Source organism: Myodes glareolus, chromosome 2 (assembly GCF_982192425.1).
Source record: "Myodes glareolus chromosome 2, mMyoGla1.1, whole genome shotgun sequence".
Taxonomy (NCBI): Eukaryota; Metazoa; Chordata; class Mammalia; order Rodentia; family Cricetidae; genus Myodes; species Myodes glareolus.
This window is the reverse complement of record NC_142027.1, coordinates 91,063,681-91,081,501: the sequence shown is the minus strand read 5'-3', so window position 1 is coordinate 91,081,501 and position 17,821 is coordinate 91,063,681. Positions and strand designations below refer to the sequence as shown.

The 17,821-nt window shown below is 39.9% G+C and overlaps 1 protein-coding gene across 1 annotated transcript in view; it reads left to right on the top strand.

Annotated features, from left to right (window-relative positions):
* The first annotated feature begins 10,992 nt into the window (after window positions 1-10,992).
* LOC146895565 (uncharacterized) overlaps window positions 10,993-17,821 on the top strand; it is a 49,307-nt gene continuing 42,478 nt past the window's right edge. Inside the window, exons 1-2 of the mRNA XM_085685287.2 lie at window positions 10,993-11,158; window positions 12,329-12,466. Of these exons, the coding sequence (XP_085541413.2) occupies window positions 11,072-11,158; window positions 12,329-12,466 (225 nt within the window). The 5' untranslated portion in view covers window positions 10,993-11,071. The remainder of the gene's footprint in view (window positions 11,159-12,328; window positions 12,467-17,821) is intronic.

Here is a 17,821-nt window from a genome sequence, read left to right as displayed (position 1 = left end):
GATGTATGGCTACTGGGTTCTGGTGTTACCATGTTGATTTTTAGGCTGTTGGATGAATTCTTTCATTGGCACCTACCCATCTCTTCCTTCAATTGATGCCATTATTGTCTTTGTATAGTGGTCTAATTCTTGCAGTGGCTGTCTGTGTCTTGGAAACTGTTCTTTGTCTGTTGTATACTGTCACTGTCTGTGTGGCAGGGGTTTTGGTGCAGCCTACCTGCAGGAAACTGTCCTGCTGGCTGGCAAGAAAAGCTGAGGCAGGTAGAAGAGGGCTCTGGGGATTTGCCATGGTTTGGAGGGCCTAGATAGTTTGGTGTCCTTCTGGATGGCTGGTCACTCACCTGTTTGCTTCTCTATAGTAGCAGGCTGTGTTTCACCTTTCCACTGAGGTTGTGGGGGGCGGAGATATGGCAGTTTTGGGGAAGGGTGGGATTTGTAGCTTACAGGGTCTGATGGTCGGGGTGGGGAAACTCTCCTGTCGACTGGCTAATGATGCAGAGGCAGGTGTGGGAGGGACCCAGGGTTTTGTCACAGTATGGAGGGCCTAGAGAGGGGATGTTCTGCCAGCTGGCTAGCCACTCACCTCTTGGTCCTCTCTCTGTAGCAGCAGGCTGTGCTTCATTATGTTCTAATATTTATCTTCTTCCATCTATATGCTTTTTTTCCTCAGGCTACTTTGTCCATAGTTCTCCATGTTTCTATTTCTTCTGAGGCCTCTTTGTGCCTAAATTTCATATTATAATCCGAAAATATATTTCAGCATTCCCTGAATTTTGACTGACCATTGCTCTGTCTGCTGTTTTTTCTATTCTAGTAAGTAGGAGCTGGTAAATTGTACTGAAACAATGACATAGGGGAGACATGGAATCCAGTACTCTTACCAAGCCCCCACCAGTCACCAAATTCTGTTTTTACCATGTCTCTTTCTGTAGAAAACAGGCTCATTTAATGATGTTTGTATTCTCACAGTAGCATTTTACTTATTGTATAGGGGGAATCTGGTAAAGATAATCAGATACCTTGTTCATTATCTCATGTGGATGTTAGACCATGTTAGAGAGGGACGTAGTGCAGGTAGTTCCCTTGTATGCAGGACATTCTCATACTGTATAATCTGAAGTACAATTTGGACTTTGTTGTTCTTGCCAGCTGGTGTCTCTTCAGCAGGATGGTCTTATTTGTTTCTCTTCCCTCTTTAACATTTTGTGAGTGATTTGTTCCTACACTTAACTTTACCATAGGTTTTTTTTCTTTTTCATTTCTGTCTCCATGGTTATCTAATTGACTCACAGCTTTCTATGTAGTAGCTCTCTATGACCTTTGGTCACAGTCATTTCCCCAAACATTTACTATTGTTTGTTTTTCCTCTTAGAAGAAGCAGATTCATTTCTAATTTTTATAATTAATGATTTGTTAATGTGTACCATACATTATACAATCTAGCTATAAACTAAGCAGAATATAATATAAAGTAAAATATAGAGTTTAGTTTTGCTTTTTGATGATGCTTAGTGATTTGGATTCTCAATAACTTAGACTTGCCTACTAGCTATTTACTGATAAACAGAGAAAGGTCTCAAATATACTGTTGGGAGTGCAACATTTTTAGGTAAGTAAAAGTAATATCTTTTACACATGACACTTTTTGTGATGTTAAAAGTCATGTAATAATTTGCTGGATACAACAATGAAATTATGTTTATCATAATCAACACTAAGTTAAGTATGTTGGTTGATGTTTTTCTTCTACTCTAGACTAAAGTGTATTAAAAAGTAGTATATTTTGTTTGTGTATAAAGGTACATCTGTGAACCCTTGTCTGCAGTACTACAGAGTGTGCAGACAACAGAACCCTTGCTTTGCACAGGTCCCTCTCCTCCTTCACACCCTCAGTACCAGCTGTATCCTTTTCACTGATCCTTAGAGGTTTAAGTGAAAATAATATAGACTGTGAATGTAACAAGTCAGATATTAACAAATGTGGAAGAATTCCCACTGGCTTGGCACCAATCCCTGCTAGGCTACACCCGGCCTCGCTTTGGAGTTAGCACATAGGAACTTCTGTCTTCTTCTTGTTCTTTTTGTCTGTTTGGATAATTATTTTATCCAGCATTTTGCTCAAAGGTAATGGCTATCATTAAAGTCAACATATGTTGCTTTTAGAAAAGTGACTGATATTTCTTGATTCATTCAGGAAGGCTCTTTCTTTTGATCAGAGAATTGAACTCATTGATATTTAAAGGCATTATTATCATATTGTAGGATCTGGACATTACACAGAGAACCAAATGAGAAGGGTCTATTGGGACTCACAAAGAATAAAGTGGCAATCATTGATCCTGCCATGAATTGGCACTAAGTTTTCGGTATGCATATATGTAATGGCTGTTTAGATTGGGTATTTGTAGGATTCCTAGAAGTGGCAGTAGCTGTATTGCTGACTTTTTTGCCTGCTCTTGGGACTCTTTTGCTCCAACTTGGTTGTCTCTTCCATGCTTAACATGATAGTTTTTTCCTTTGCTTGTTGCATATTGATATGCTGCATTTGGTCCTATACTTGGGAAGCCTGTTCTTATGTAAACAGAAATGGAGAAACAGCATATCTGGGTGAAGGGATATGGGAAAAGACTAAGAATGGTGGAATGGGAGGCTCTAGTCAAGATGTCTTGCATTATAGAAAAGCAAATACAAATAAAACAGAAAATAATAATTATACTAATTATGATCATCTTGTTGTTGATTTTTATATTGTTTTGTTTTCAATGTCATGATTAAATAGTAAGCACAGCTTTGCTTTTCTCTCTACAGTCCCTTCGATATGCTCATTCCTCACTTTAGTCAGAGATGATTTTTCCTATTATTTCTTTATATTTAGTTGATAGTAATTTACTTCAGGCTGCTTACATCATGAAAGTTTTCCTCTTTGTCCTTCAAATGAGGGAAAATGATTCACTGGGAACAGAGAGGCAGGGACAGAGAGAACAAAGGGATCCTGAAGAAATGCAAAGAGTGTTAATATCTCAGACAGAACCACGAAGAGCAATGGTGAGTCCCTGGTGTTGCATCAGAAACTATGATGTTCCATTTGGGACCAGGGAAAACCATGAGCTACCAGGAGATTTTAGCATGCAATCATTTGCCAGGCAAGTGCAAAGAATCACGACCAACTCACAGTACCAGCATCTCACATAAACAATCACTTCTCAGGGTCTGTTCAAATACATCCTGGGAGCTCACTTATGAATGCCTCAATCCCTGAGTTTTGTGACTCTGGCCGCAGGCTCAGGATTTCAATTGGAGATAGTACAATTGTATGAGTCTCTATCACACTCCTGCCCAGGCATCAGGTTTTGCTCTGGGAAGAACCGAGAGACATAAGTTGGAAAACAAAGAAATCCGATAGGTTTAGCCGCCTAGAACACATGATCTTATAGGAATGAAGCTGGGGGTGGAAACATGAATGCTAAGGTTTGGGACAGTCTGTACTGAGCTTTTCTTTCAGTAACAACCAAGCGGTTCTGATGGTTTCTCTTATCCTTCGGCCTCAGTTTACAGTCAGTCAACCTGTCAGAAGCTACTTGCCCAGAAAGTCACTTTATGGTCTACTCAATACCAGGTTATTGAATGGGGCCTCCAAACCCAAAATCCAAATATTTGTATTTATTTGTTCTTTGCCTTTGTGACTCTGATGCCAAGTCAAGTGCATGCAAGGGTCTGAACTCAATCTGTGTATTAAACTCATGAATACTTTTAAATCAAATATATGGCGATTGTAAAGGAAGAAGAAAAGTGACATCCTTTGTACTAGTGATAAGGGTAAGAGTAGTGGGCTGGAGGGCACTTGCAGCTTCCCTGGGCCAGCTTTCAATTTGTGGATTCATCCTTTCAAGCCTGGAGAAGGTGATACATCCCCAAACGAAATCTGGTCAAGGTGGAGCCTCTCCTGGCTCCTGAGGCCCTTTGTGCCTAGTCTTACATGTTAGGTTGATATCCATGGCAAACTAGCTCTTTTCTGAAGGGAAATGGAGGAGGAGTGGATCTGGAGTAGAGGAGGTGGGGACTTGGCAGAGTGGAGGGAGAGGAAATTGTAATCAATTGAGAGAATGATAATAATTAAAATTCCTGGTGAAATCACTGAGAAAATGGCACAGGATTTCGGAGGTGTCGAAGAGTTGGAAAGAACTCACTGGGTCCTGTTTTGTTGCCTTCAAGTTAACAAGAGGAAACTTTTATGTGTAAGCGAGTGTGAGTGTTACAGCTCTGGAGTTGCAAAGATATCCTGACTTATCAGGAAGCCAGGGTGTACCTGAAGTCACAACAGGACAGCTCTAGGAGGGTAGAGCCACAATAGGACAGGACAGGAAGCTGGAGCCACAATAGGACAGCTCAGACCTGGAGGAAAAGGTGTCCTGACTTTTTAAAAGCCAGGCTACAAGAAGTTGGAGTGCAGTGGGGAATGGTCTCCCCGCAGGATATAGCAATCTAGCTCCTCTCCTTGAGAGCCACTATAGCTGAGCTCTTCTCAGTTTCCCTAAGGAAGCTATCGGCTTCTTCTTCAGTTCAAGATATTACTTCTGCTAACACTCTGTTAAACCGAAAGCCCCCCTGACAGAAATGTAGCAATCTCCTCTCCCACTCTGACTAAAAGTTGTTACTTTTTTTTTTGCTCATCCCAGCTAAGGAAAAGTCTCAGCAAGATTCTTCTGCTCTGCTCAGCTATGCTCAACCCCAGTAAGGGAACATTGCAGCAAGGTTTTTCTGCTTAGTCCCCTAAGGGACGTCCCAGCCAGGTTCTTCTGCTCTGCTCAGCCTTGCTCAGCTCCCCAAGGGTGCGGCTCAGTAAGGTTGTTTAGGTTCATTCCCCGAAAGGATGTCCCAGTTAGGTTTTTCTGTGGGGATGTGGGGTGAATGAAAATCTTTACCCAAGACTCCTTTGAGAAAGAGATTTATTTGGGAAGCAGGAGTCCTGGAGAATGGCACACAACTGAACAGGCAGAGGGGTTTATATAAGGCTTCTTAGGGGCAGAGTTTTCCCAGGAAAAAGATCTTCTGCTCAGGGATGGATTAGTTTTGTTGGTCAGGGACAGAGATGGCTCTGACTTCAGGGCCAGTTTCTTTCACTGATCCTTTTTAGCCTTTTGGGTCTCATTTTAGAGCCAGGGCATATTTCTTTCATTGGTTCTGATTCTAGGGACAAAGTGTGTTTCTTTGGCTCTGGTTTCAGAGTCAGAGCATGTTTCATTGGTTCTGGGTTTAGGGATAAAGTATTTCTTTCACAGGTTCAGGTTTCAGATCCTGATCCTGGATGTGTTTCTTCCACTCGAGCCAGAGTGGTTTTTTTTTTTTTTTTTTTGACTGACCCTTCTATGGTGTGGGAGAATTGTCTGTATCTGTCAATCATATTTTAATAAAACGCTGATTGGCCAGGCAGGCAGTATAGGCGGGAAAGCCAGACAGGAACTAGGGGTGGAGCAATGAGAACAGGAGAATTCTGGGAAGCAGGGAGGTTCCTCAGCCATTCCTGCGCAGACCACCGGAGAGGCAACTTGTAAGCTGTCACACTGAGAAAGGTACTGAGCCCATGTGGCTAACATAGATAAGGATAATGGGGTAACATAAGTTATAAGAGCTAATAAGTAGCCTGACCTAATGGACCAATCAGCTTTATAACTTATAGAGATCTCTGTGTGGTTGATTTTCCTTTGGGGCTTGCCAGCTGTGGAGCACTGGGCGGGACAGATACCCCAACAAGCCGGCCCGTCATGTTACACTTCTACTCTGCATTATGTCCTGTAATTGATTTCTTGGACTCTTGAGATCTTGCCATTTCTACTTTATTAATAAATAGGAAAGATGGCTCAGAGATTAGGAACACTGACTGCTCATCCAGAGGTCCAGAACTCAGTTCCCAGCAATTACATGCTGATTCACAACCATCTATAATAAAATTTGCTGCCTTCTTTTGGCCTGAAGGCATATATGTAGGCAAAACTCTGTGTATATAACAAATGAATCTAATAATAATACACACATATATGCATACACACATATAATATATATTGACTTCCACAGTTTATCCCCACATGTCCATACACACACCATGCTATGGCACATGTGGAGCAAAACCACAGTCACCTAAAACCTTTTAGAACTCATGCCACAGAGGTGAGAATCACAGTCAGAGAGCAATAAATACGTGTGTTGAGCATGCTTTCTCCGTTTATGCAGTCCTGGACCCTACCTCATGGATGGTGCCGATATAGGGCTTTAGCAGGTAGACTAGTCAGGGTTCCCTAGAGTGCAAGAACTTATAATCTGAATTTTTCTTTCAATATATACATTTTATCTCAATATATATTATATCTATATCTCTCCCCATGTATAGAGGGAAATTATTAGAATGACTTATAGCTATTCCAACAAGGACTGGCTATGAATAGAAATTTCCAAGAATCCAGAATTTTCTGAGCCAATGACGCTGGTCTTCTGTAGACTCTGGAATCCTGAATTAGAAGCTAATGTTAGTGAAGGAATCAATGTACTAGCAAGGCAAGGGCAAGCAAAGAACAAAGGCTTCCTTCTTCCATGTCTTCCCATATCAAGAATCCTTTGAAAACATGTTTTACTGCCTCAAGGTCTGGATCAAAGGTGTGTGTCTTCCGACCTCAAAGGTCTGGACTAGAAGTAAATTCAACCACTTCAAACTAAGCAAATTATCATAGGCAAACTCTCCATTTCTAAATTGTAGTTCGTTCTAGATGTAATGAAGTTGACCTCCAGGAATAGCCACCACGGGGACCTTTCACAGACCAGTTGTGCAGACACAACTATCTGATGCTCACAGACATAAAAGAGAGATGACCCAGGACCAGTGGGCCCTGATTTTGCTCTTATACCCGTAAAAATATAAGTTGTGGGCATGGGAGTATGCAAAGTAGATATACTCTTCATTTAGAATTGTTAAAGAAAAGAAGAATCTGAGAATTTTTATGGAAAAATAAGAAAAGGAGAAATGAAAAAACTTTAATAGAGAAACTCTTGAGAGAGGGAGAGGTTTCCAGGAGAGCAAAAAGTGTCTCAAATCCATTGTCTAAAGATGTTATAGGTAGTGGTTCTCAACCTTCTTAATGCTGTGACCCTTTAATACAGGTCCTCATTTTGTGGTGACCCCAACCATAAAATTATTTTATTACTACTTCATAAATGTAATTTTCTACTTTTATGAATCTCAATTCAAATATCTGACATGCAGGATATCTGATATTCTACACCTAAAGGTTGCTACCCACAGGTTGAGAACCACTGTTTTAGTACAAGGCAAGAACTGGTCTAAAGCTGTGGTAACCTCTACAGATTTGGTTAATTTTTTAGGTGGTCATGTGTTGAGCCAATGGAGGGCTCATGTGCTTTGTTAACACTCACCTAGCCCAGCCATGGAGAAGCCTGTGTAATGCTCCCTGCCACTGAAGTTAGGGAAATATGAAACCCTCTTTCCCCATCTCCAACTTATGTTTCATTGACTGTTGATCTTTTCTATCTGTTAGTCACTGCGTGGAGTTGTTACAAGTCCAACCTTGTAGGTATCTCAAGTGCTGTCGCTGCATTAAGCTCTCTTTGTTCTTACATTTGCATGACTTACCATGAGGAGAGTGAACTCTGTCCCAGCCATCAAGAGGTAGCCACGGACTTTCTCAGTTACCTCACATTCAGATTCATGTCAACAGAGTGAGCTTGTAGGTAAGTGGAAGCCTCTTGATAGAAGCCATATTGACCTATAAATTAGTCTTTTGAAATCAGCAGCATCAGGAGGAAGGATGAATACAAGGAATAATTCCTTACGTCTTTTCAGGACCTTGAGAGGTCAACTGTGCTGGTCCAGAGCCTTGTCCTTCTTACCTGCTTACTTTGACTTTCTCATGCAGAGAACAAGCCATATTATCCATTTTCTCATTACCCTAGACTCTTCTCATTTTCAATCCAGCATCTGTTCTCATGGCAACATCTGTGAGCAAAATTAATATCCACACCATGGGCCCACTCCCCTTAGTACCTTCAAAGAGCAACTTCTATACCAGTTCAGCCTGGATTGAGGGTGGGTTTTCCACCTCAGTTAATCCAATCGGAGAAGCCGTCACAAACACACCCAGAGATTTGTTTCCATAGTGATTCCAAGTCCCTTCAAACTGACAAGCAAGATTAATCATCACAACATGCTTTCATGTATCTGGAAATACTCCACAAGCTGCTGCATGAAGCAGGGCATAGCTTGTTTCTGGTCTCGGTCTACTGCCTATGATAGGAGATTCTCTCTTCCCTTTCTAGCCATTTCCCAGGTCTCCTAAATTAAAGAATTCTGAGTATGAGTATAAGATAAAAATACAAGGCACCCAACTGAAATTAAATTTCATATAAAAATTAATTTCACTGCAAATTTGCGTGGGGCATACACTATACTGTCACCTGAAATCCAAGTGAATGGGAACACCTGTGTTTCGTGTTTGTGAAATCAAGTAAACCTAGGTGAAGTGTTTTTTGGCTTTGTTTTCTCCACACTATTTCAATGCTGGAACAAAGCATTAAACAATACCCGCAGATCCACCATGAACTACCTGTCCTTATCGAAACTGGCATGCTTTTGGGCACTACTGCCAAATCACAGCCTATTGTAGCACCTACCTCACACTTGTAAGCTCCATGAGTTTTTCTATGGTCACAAACCCAGTGTCTGTAGACATGGCCCCTTGTCTCCATGAGTCTTTCTATGGTCACAATCCCAGTGTCTGTAGACACGGCCTCTCATCTCCATGAGTCTTTCTATGGTCACAATCCCAGTGTCTGTAGACATGGCCTCTCATCTCCATAAGTCTTTCTATGATCGCAGTCCCAGTGTCTGCAGACATGGCCCTTCAATACCTTTGCTTCTGATTTCCTTTACTTTATTATTTCGGAACCTGCTTCTTCATTCCAAATCAACAATAGAGACTGTGGAGGGTTTTCTTTTGTAATATTAGAACAACTAAAGATGTTTTCCTGAGAGAGAATTAGCAAAGAAGTCAAGATCCTGACGGGTTCACCCACTGAGACAATGTGTCTGAGCTAATGGGAGCTCACCAACTCCAACTGGACAGGGAATGAATGAACATGGGATCAAACTAGTCCCTCTGAATGTGGTTGACAGTTGGGACAGACTGAGGGGCCAATGACAATGACACTGGGATTTGTCTCTACTACATGTATTGGCTTTTTAGGATCCTATTCTCTTTGGATGTATACCTTACTCTATGTGGATGTAGTGGGGGAGGGTCTTTGAATTTCTTATTGGGTAGGGTGCCTTGCCCTTTCTAAAGATTGGAGGGAGTTGGGGGGGCTGTGAAGGGAGTAGAAAGGAAGTGGGAAGAGAGGAAGAAGTGGGAATTTGGATTTTTTAAGTAATAAATTAAAATAATATTAATAAAATATGTATCTTTGAGTATAGAATGGGCCCAGTTCTGTGGACACTGAATAAAAGCTATCTAAAAGGTACATTTGCTCCTCACCATTGTAAATGCAGGTGTCCTGACGCAGAAGTTCCAGGTTTGTTTCAGAAAGTTTCTTGAAATCAGGAACTAGATCTAATAGTTGGGAGTGTTATTGATTTTTCCTTAACAATATTTTGTCTACTGCACTCAACATGAGGACTTACAGGAAAGCACCATCAATTCGTGTTTAGCACATTGAGAGACGGCTACTAAATGTATGTGGAAAACAATTCCAGCCCCAAAAGAATTTCTAACCAGAAGACAGAATTATGAACAAGGCACAAAATAAAACAAACATTAAGTAAGGAATCAAGGGGCTGGAGAGATGGCTCAGTGGTTAAGAGCCCTTGCTGCTATTGCAGACAGCCTGTGTTCAGTTCCCAGCACCTATGCCAGGCAACTCATAACCAACTGTAATTTCAACTCATGGAGGCCCTCGTTTAGCCTCCATGGATGCGTACACACACACACACATACACACACACACACATACACACACACACACACACACACGAATATATGAACATATATCTCTTTTAAAAAGTAAATATGCAATCAGCATTACAACTAGAAAAGCACATTTTAAGATGTTCATTTAAGTGGCACCATGATTGTGTGGCCTTGATATGCAGAATATTTTCACAAGTGTTTCACACTTTGTCTTTTACCTAGAAGATTTTCAAATGTGCTTTGTACAAAATAGCATGTTAACCCCATGTGTTCTTCCCTACAGGTTTTTTTTGTCTTCTTTCATGGTACTTTAATTTCTTCTTTTTTCTAATCCATTAAGAATTTTGTGTAATGGAAATAAAAAATAAAGTAAAATAAAGTTAAAATCTTTCTTCCTTCCACTATTTATTCAATGATTTCTACTGGGCACCTGCCTGTGAGAGAACTTACAGATGGATTAACTGCAGTTGACAAGAACACAGTTCTAGAGCAGCAGAGATGGCTCAGTGGTTAAGAGCACTGGTTGCTCTTGTAGAGGACCTGGGTTCAGTTCCCAGCACTCACTTGGCAGTTTGCACCCATCTATAACCCTAGTGGTAGGGGGATCTGATGTCCTCTTCTGACCTCTAAGGGCACTAAGAACACATTGCATCACAGATGCATGTAGGCAAACGCTCTTTGGCATAAAAAAAAAAAATAAGAGAAAACCAACTCTACAAATAAAGATAAATTTCCGTGGCATAAATTTGAATGAATTTATGAACGAATGAATGAAATGGAGGAAACTTTCTTTTCCAAAGCCCTCAGATTGGATGTCCAGACTGTCATTGATGTGTCTTTAATTCCGTCGAATGTTTTCTAAAGTGTCACAGGGCGTGAGAACAAAGGACAAGGATTACAACATGAATTACCCATGCTGGACAGGGACATGGGAACTGGGGTGGAGGGGCTGCTGCGCGCGCTACGCGGGTGATTATTTCTGGCTCCATTCGGGTACCGTAGTCCCCGATCCGGAAGTCGTCCGCTGCCGGAAGTGACCCGCGGTTTGGAGCTCGCGGGAAACTCGTCTAGCTGCCTGGCGCACCGGTGGGACTCCAGCTGCCATGAGCCTCTGGGTGGACAAATACCGGCCGTGCTCCCTCGCCCGACTGGACTATCACAAGGAACAGGCGGTGCAGCTGCGCAACCTGGTGAGCAGACCGGGAGCGGGGAGGCCGGCACGTTCCGCCGCTTCCCGAAAAGCCCGCGGGGGAAGGGAGTGAGAAGGCGGGCGCTCCAGGGTTAGCGGGGGACCCAAAGTGACAAGTTCCCCGGAGTGCTGCTTCTGCTGCCCGGGGTCCCTTGAGCTTGGGGTGCGGACCTGGCGGAGGCTGCAAACCCCGGTTGTCTGAGGAGCTGGGGCCGACAGGCTCTCCTGCTTCTGGTAGCTAGATGGCAGGCTGATGGAGGGGACAGTTCCCTGCACCCTGTTCGTAGTTACTAACTTCTTTGGAATCACAGCTAAGGCCTTTCTGAAAACGAGGACTTATTTTACCTAGTGCTTCTATCCTCCATATGAGAGTTTTTGAAAGAATCGGGAGGGACGTGGAAGATATGTTTTAGTTGTCTCTTTTTGTTGTTGTTGTTGTTGTTATAATGTGTGCAATAATGTAAACTTCGAGCATTATACTTCTTGTGTATGCACACCAGTTTTTACAGTAGATTTAAGGTTAAGTTTCCTACCCATAGGATGGACAGGCTTTTTTTTTTTTTTTTTTTTTTTTTTTTTTTTTTTGTTGTTGTTCCTGTGGCTACTTGTTTATATTCTTAGGGCAGGGGGTTAATATACTATTTCTACGCGTTAATGAATTTACTTTTAAACAGTCTACATCTTCTCATCGGATCAAGCCCCCATGCCCTTAGTGCCCTTTAGTTTGATGCCATTCTCTTCCTGCTGTTTGATAACATACTCTTTCCCATTGCATCCCTTATGTGCAGTCTTCCTGTACCCCCTAAATGAACTTGCAAGGGAATCAGTGTACCCCCTTCTTAGCAAAAAAAAAATAATTTTGAGAACCCAGGCAAGACAGTTATAGAGATCTGTTCCACAGTCCCATCAGCCCTCATTTTTGAAAGTGCCCTTCAGAGAACTTGCTGAGGGAGTTCCTGGCTTTAAGCATTTAGTGTTGTGCCTTGAATGTTCTGTGTTGTGCGTGCAAGTTAGATTAAATTAGTGCCCAGAGAAAGCAAACATTAGAGTTTGATAAATTTTCTATTGAAGTTAGATAGTAAACAAAATACCTTAGTACTTTAGAAGTAGTTTACTTAACCTGGAGCACCTGAGTTTGACCAATTAAAATGCTGTGTTCTTTCTTCCCTAGGTGCAGTGTGGTGACTTTCCTCACCTCCTAGTATATGGGCCATCAGGTGCTGGAAAAAAGACAGGAATTATGTGTATCCTACAAGAACCTTATGGTATCGGGGTGAAAAAATTGAGAACTGAGCATCAAGCTATCACTGTAAGCATTTCTTGTCAGTGCTCAGCAGATGTTTCTGGCAAGGATTTTCTTTTCTTTTATTGAGCTATACATTTTTCTCTGCTCCCCTACCTTCCTCTTCCCTCCCCTTCAACTCTCTCCCACGGTCCCCATGCTCCCAATTTACTCAGGAGATCTTGTCTTTTTCAACTTCCCATGTAGATTAGATTAGATCAATGTATGTCTCTTTTAGGGTCCTCATTGTTGTCTCGGTTTTCTAGGATTCTGAATTGCAGACTTTTTTTTTTATGTCTCAAAGCCACTTATGAGTGAGTACATATGATATTTCTCTTTCTGGGCCTGGGTTACCTCAATCAGCATGATGTTTTCTAGATCCATCCATTTGCCTGTGAATTCCAAGATGTCTTTATTTTTTTTTCTTCTGTGTAGTACTCCGTTGTGTAAATGTACCACATTTTCCTTATCCATTCTTCAGTCAAGGGGCATTTAGGTGTTTCAGGTTCTGGCTGTGACAAACAATGGTGCTATGAACATAATTGAGCACATGTTCTTGTAGCACGATTGAGTATCCTTTGGATACATACCCAAAAGTGGTATTACTGGGTCTTGAGGAAGGTTGTTTCCTAATTTTCTGAGAAATCGCTACACTGACATCCAAAGGGACTGTACCAGCTTGCATTCCCACCAGCAATGCAGAAGTGTTCCCTTTACCCCACAACCTCTCCAGCATAAGTTGTCATCAGTGTTTTTGATCTTGGTCATTCTTACAGGTATAAAATGAAATCTCAGAGTTATTTTGATTTGCATTTCTCTGATAACTGAGGTTGTTGAGTATTTCTTTAAGTGCCTTTCAACCATGTTAGGTTATTCTGTTGAGTGTTCTCTGTTTAGGTCTGTACTATATTTTTTTTTATTGGACTATTATTATTATTTTTGATGACCAGTTTCTTGATTTCTTTGTATACTTTGGAGATCAAACCTCTAACTGATGTAGGGTTGGTGAAAATCTTTTCTCATTCTGTAGGCTGTCGTTTTGTCTTGTTAACCGTGTCCTTTGCTTTACAGAAGCTTTTCAGTTTCAGGAGGTCCAATTTATTAATTGTTTCAATCAGTGTCTGTACTACTGGGATTATATTTAGGGAGTGGTCTCCTGTGCCAATGTGTTCAAGTGTACTTCCCACTTTCTCTTTTAAAAGGTTGAGTGTGGCAGTATGTTCAGTTCTTTCATCCATTTGAATTTGAGTTTTGTGCATGGTGATAGATAAGGGTCTATTTTCATTCTTCTACATGTTGATATCCAGTTATGCCAGCACCATTTATTAAATATGCTTTCTTTTTTTCTGTTTGATATTTTTTGCTTCTTAGTCAAAAATCAGGTGTTCGTAGGTGTGCGGATTAATATCTGGGTCTTTGATTGGTCCTTCTGTCTGTTTTTATGCATATACAAGGCTGTTTTCAGTACTGTAGCTCTGTAGTAGAGTTTGAAGTCAAGGATTGTGATGGCTCCAGAAGTTCTTTTATTGTACAGGATTGTTTTGCCTATCCTTGGTTTTTTGCTTTTCCATATGTAGTTGAGTACTGTTTTTATGAGGTTTATGAATAATTTTGCTGGAATTTTGATGGACATTGTGTTGAATCTGTAGATTGCTTTTGGTAAGATTGCCATTTTTACTTTGTTAATTCTATCTACCCAAGAGCATGAGAGATCTTTCCACTTTCTGGTGTCTTCTTCAAGTTCTTACTTCAAGATTTAAAGTTCTTGTCATATAAGTTTTCCAATTGTTTGGTTAGAGTTATTCTGAGAAATTTTATGCTATTTGTGGCTATTGTAAAGGGTGATGTTTCTCTGATTTCTTTTTCAGTCCATTTATCTTCTGTGTAAAGGAGAGATACTGATTTTTTTTTTTTAAGTCAATCTGGGATCCTGCTACATTACTGAAAGTGTTCATGAATTGTAGAAGTTCCTTGGTAGAATTTTTGGGTTGCTTACGTAAACTGTCATATCATTAGCAAGTAATGATAGTTTGACGTCTTCTTTTCTAAATGTATCCCCTTGATCTCCCTTTGGTGTCCTATTGTTTTAGCTAGGACCTCAAGAACTATACTGAATACATATGTAGAGAGTGGATAACCTTCTCTTGTTCCTGATTTCATTGGACTCGATGGGAGTTTCTCTCCATTTAGTTTGATGTTGGCTGTTGGCTTCCTGTATTTTGCCATTATTAAGTTTAGGTATGTTCTTTGTATCCTTGCTCTTTCCAAGACCTTTATCATGGAGGGATGTTGTATTTTGTCGTGAGCTTTTTCAGTATCTAATGAGATGATCATGTGGTGTTTATTTTTTAGTTTGTTTATATGGTGGATTGCACTGATAGATTTTCATATGTTGAACCATCCCTGCATCTCTAGGATGAAGCCGACTTGATTGTAGTGGATGATGGTTCTGATGTGTTCTTGGATTCAATTTGCCAGTATTGTTCATGAGTCTGTAATTGATCTGTAATTACAGACAAAACATTGGTCTGTAATTCTCTTTCTTAGTAATGTCTTTCTGTGGTTTGGGTATCAGGGTAATTGTAGCCTCATAAAAAAAGTTTGGCAATGTTGCTTCTGTTTCTGTTGTGTGGAATAATTTGAGGAGTATTGATATTAGTTCTTCTTTGAAAATCCTGTAGAATTCTGAGCTGAAATCATCTGGTCCTGGGCTTTTTTTGGATAGGAGATTTTTGATGCCTGTTTTTATTTCTTTAGCAGTTATAGGTCTATTTAATTTGCTTATCTGGTCTTAATTTTATTTTGGTAAGTGATATTTATCCAGAAAGTTATCCATTTCCTTTAAGTTTTCCATTTTTGTGGAGTACAGGTTTTCAAAATATGACCTGATGATTCTTTGGATTTACTCTGTGTCTGTTGTTATGTCCCACTTTTCATTTCTGATTTTTTAATTTGGATATTCTCTCTCTGCCGTTTGGTTATTTTGTATAAGAGTTTGTCCATTTTGTTGGTTTTTCTCAAAGAACCCACTCCTTGTCTCATTGATTCTTTGTATTGTCTTCTTTGTTTCTATTTTGTTGATTTTAGCTCTCAGTTCAATTATTTCCTGCCACCTTGTTCTCTTGGGTTAGTTTGCTTTTCTTGTTCTAAAGTTTTCAAATGTTCTGTTAATTCACTAGTGTCGGATTTTTCCCGCTTCTTATCTGTAGGCATTTAGTGCTATGAACTTTCCTCTTAACACTGCTTTCATTGAGTCCCGTAAATTTGCGTATGTTGGATGGTCATTTTCATTATATTTTAGAAAGTCTTTAATTTCTTCCTTTTTTTTCTTCCTTGACTCATTGATGATTCAGGTGATTATTGTTCAATTTCCATGTGCTTGTGGGCTTTCTGGAATTAGTGTTAAATTCTGATTTTTAAGCCATGGCAATCCAATAAGATTCATGGGGCTATTGCAATTTTTTTAATATCTGTTGAGGTTTGTTTTGCTATTGAGTATGTGGTCAATTTTTGAGAAGATTCCATGGGGTGCTCAGAAGAAGGTATATTTTTTTTATGTTTGGATGGAATATTCTATAGATATCTGTTAAGTCTATTTGATTCATAAATCTGTTAGTTCCCTTATTTTACTGTTAATTTTTTGTCTGATAGACCTGTACCATGGTGAGAGTGGAGTGTTGAAGTCTTCCACTATTAATGAGTGGAGTTTAATGTTTGATTTAAACATTAAATGTGCTGTTTTTTTTTTCCATATATGGGTGCCCTTGTATTTGGGGCATCGATGTTTAGTAGTGAGATGTCCTCTTGACAGATTTTTCCTGTGAATAATATGAAATATCCTTTTTTGTCTCTTTTGATTGATTTTAGTTTGAAGTCTATTGTGTTAGATATTAGGGTAGCTACATCAGATTGTTTTTTTAGGTCCATTTAATTGGAAAATGTTTTTCCCAACTTTCTATTCTGAGGCAATGTCTGTCTTTGAGGTTGAGGTGTGTTTCTTGTATGCAGCAGAAGGATGGGTTCTGTTTTCATATTCAGTCTGTTAACCTGTTTCTTTTTATAGGTGAGTTGAGTCCGTTTATATTAGGGATATTAATGACTAGTGATTGCTATCTCCTGTTCATTTAGTTTTCATTGTTGGTTATGATAATTTGTGTGTTTTTCACTTTTCTGGGATTTGCTGCTGTGCGATCATCAGTTGTTTGTGTTTTTGTTGATGCAGCCAACTTTCTTGGGTAAGAGTTTTTCTTCTAGTACTTTGTGTAAGGCTGGGTTTGTGGCTAGGTATCGGTTAAATCTGGCTTTGTCATGGAATATCTTTTTTTTCCTTCTATGGCGATCGAAAGTTTTTCTGGGTATAGTAGTCTGGGCTGGCATCCATGGTCTCTTAATGTCTGCATAGCGCAATGCTTCACCATGACTTTCTAGCTTTCATTGTCTCCATTGAGAAGTCACATGTAATTCTGATAGGTCTGCCTTTTTATGTCACTTGGCCTTTTTCCTGTGCAGCCCTTAATATTCTTTTCTTCATTCTGTATGTTTAGTGTTTTGATTATTATGTTGTAAGGGGACATTTTTTTTTTTAATCCAGTCTATTTGGTGTTCTGTAAGCTTCTTGTATTCATAGACATATCTTTCTTTAGGTTGGGAACGTTTTCTTCTATGATTTTGTAAAGTATATTTTCTGTGCTTTTGAGTTGAACTCCTTCTTCTATACCTATTATTCTTAGGTTTAGCCATTTTCATGGTGTCCCATATTGCTTGGATATTTTGTGTTAAGCTTTTGTTAGATTTGATGTTTTCTTTGACTGATGAGTCTATTTCCTCTGTTGTATATCAGTGCTTGTGATTTTCTCTTCCATCCCTTGTATTCAATTGTTTATGCTTGCATTTGTGATTTTTGATTATTTTCTCATGATTCCTGTTTCTATAGTTCTGTCAGCTTGTGTTTTCTTTATTGTCTCTATTTCAGTTTTCAAGTCTTAAGTAATTTCTTTCATATGTTTGATTGCTTTTTCTTGGTTTTCTTTAATGAATTTGTTCATGTCTTCCAAATTTTTGTTTGTCTTTTCCTCCATTCTTTGAGGGAATTTTTCATTTCCTCTTTAAGGGCCTCAAACATTTTCCTAAAGGTATTCTTAGGTCATTTTCTTCTGCTTCATCTATATTTGGTTCTTCAGGTCTTGCTGTTGTAGTGTCACTAGATTTTACTGGTTTTGTGTTCCTGCTCTTTATGGTGTTGAGCATGTTCTTTCCTTGTCTACCCATCTTTTCTTCTAATTCTTGTAGCTGGGATGTCTGTGGCTCTGGTGATCGATCTTCCAGGTGGCAGTAGATCCAAGGCTCAGGTGGTTTCTCTCTGTGGTACACTCACGGTTCCAG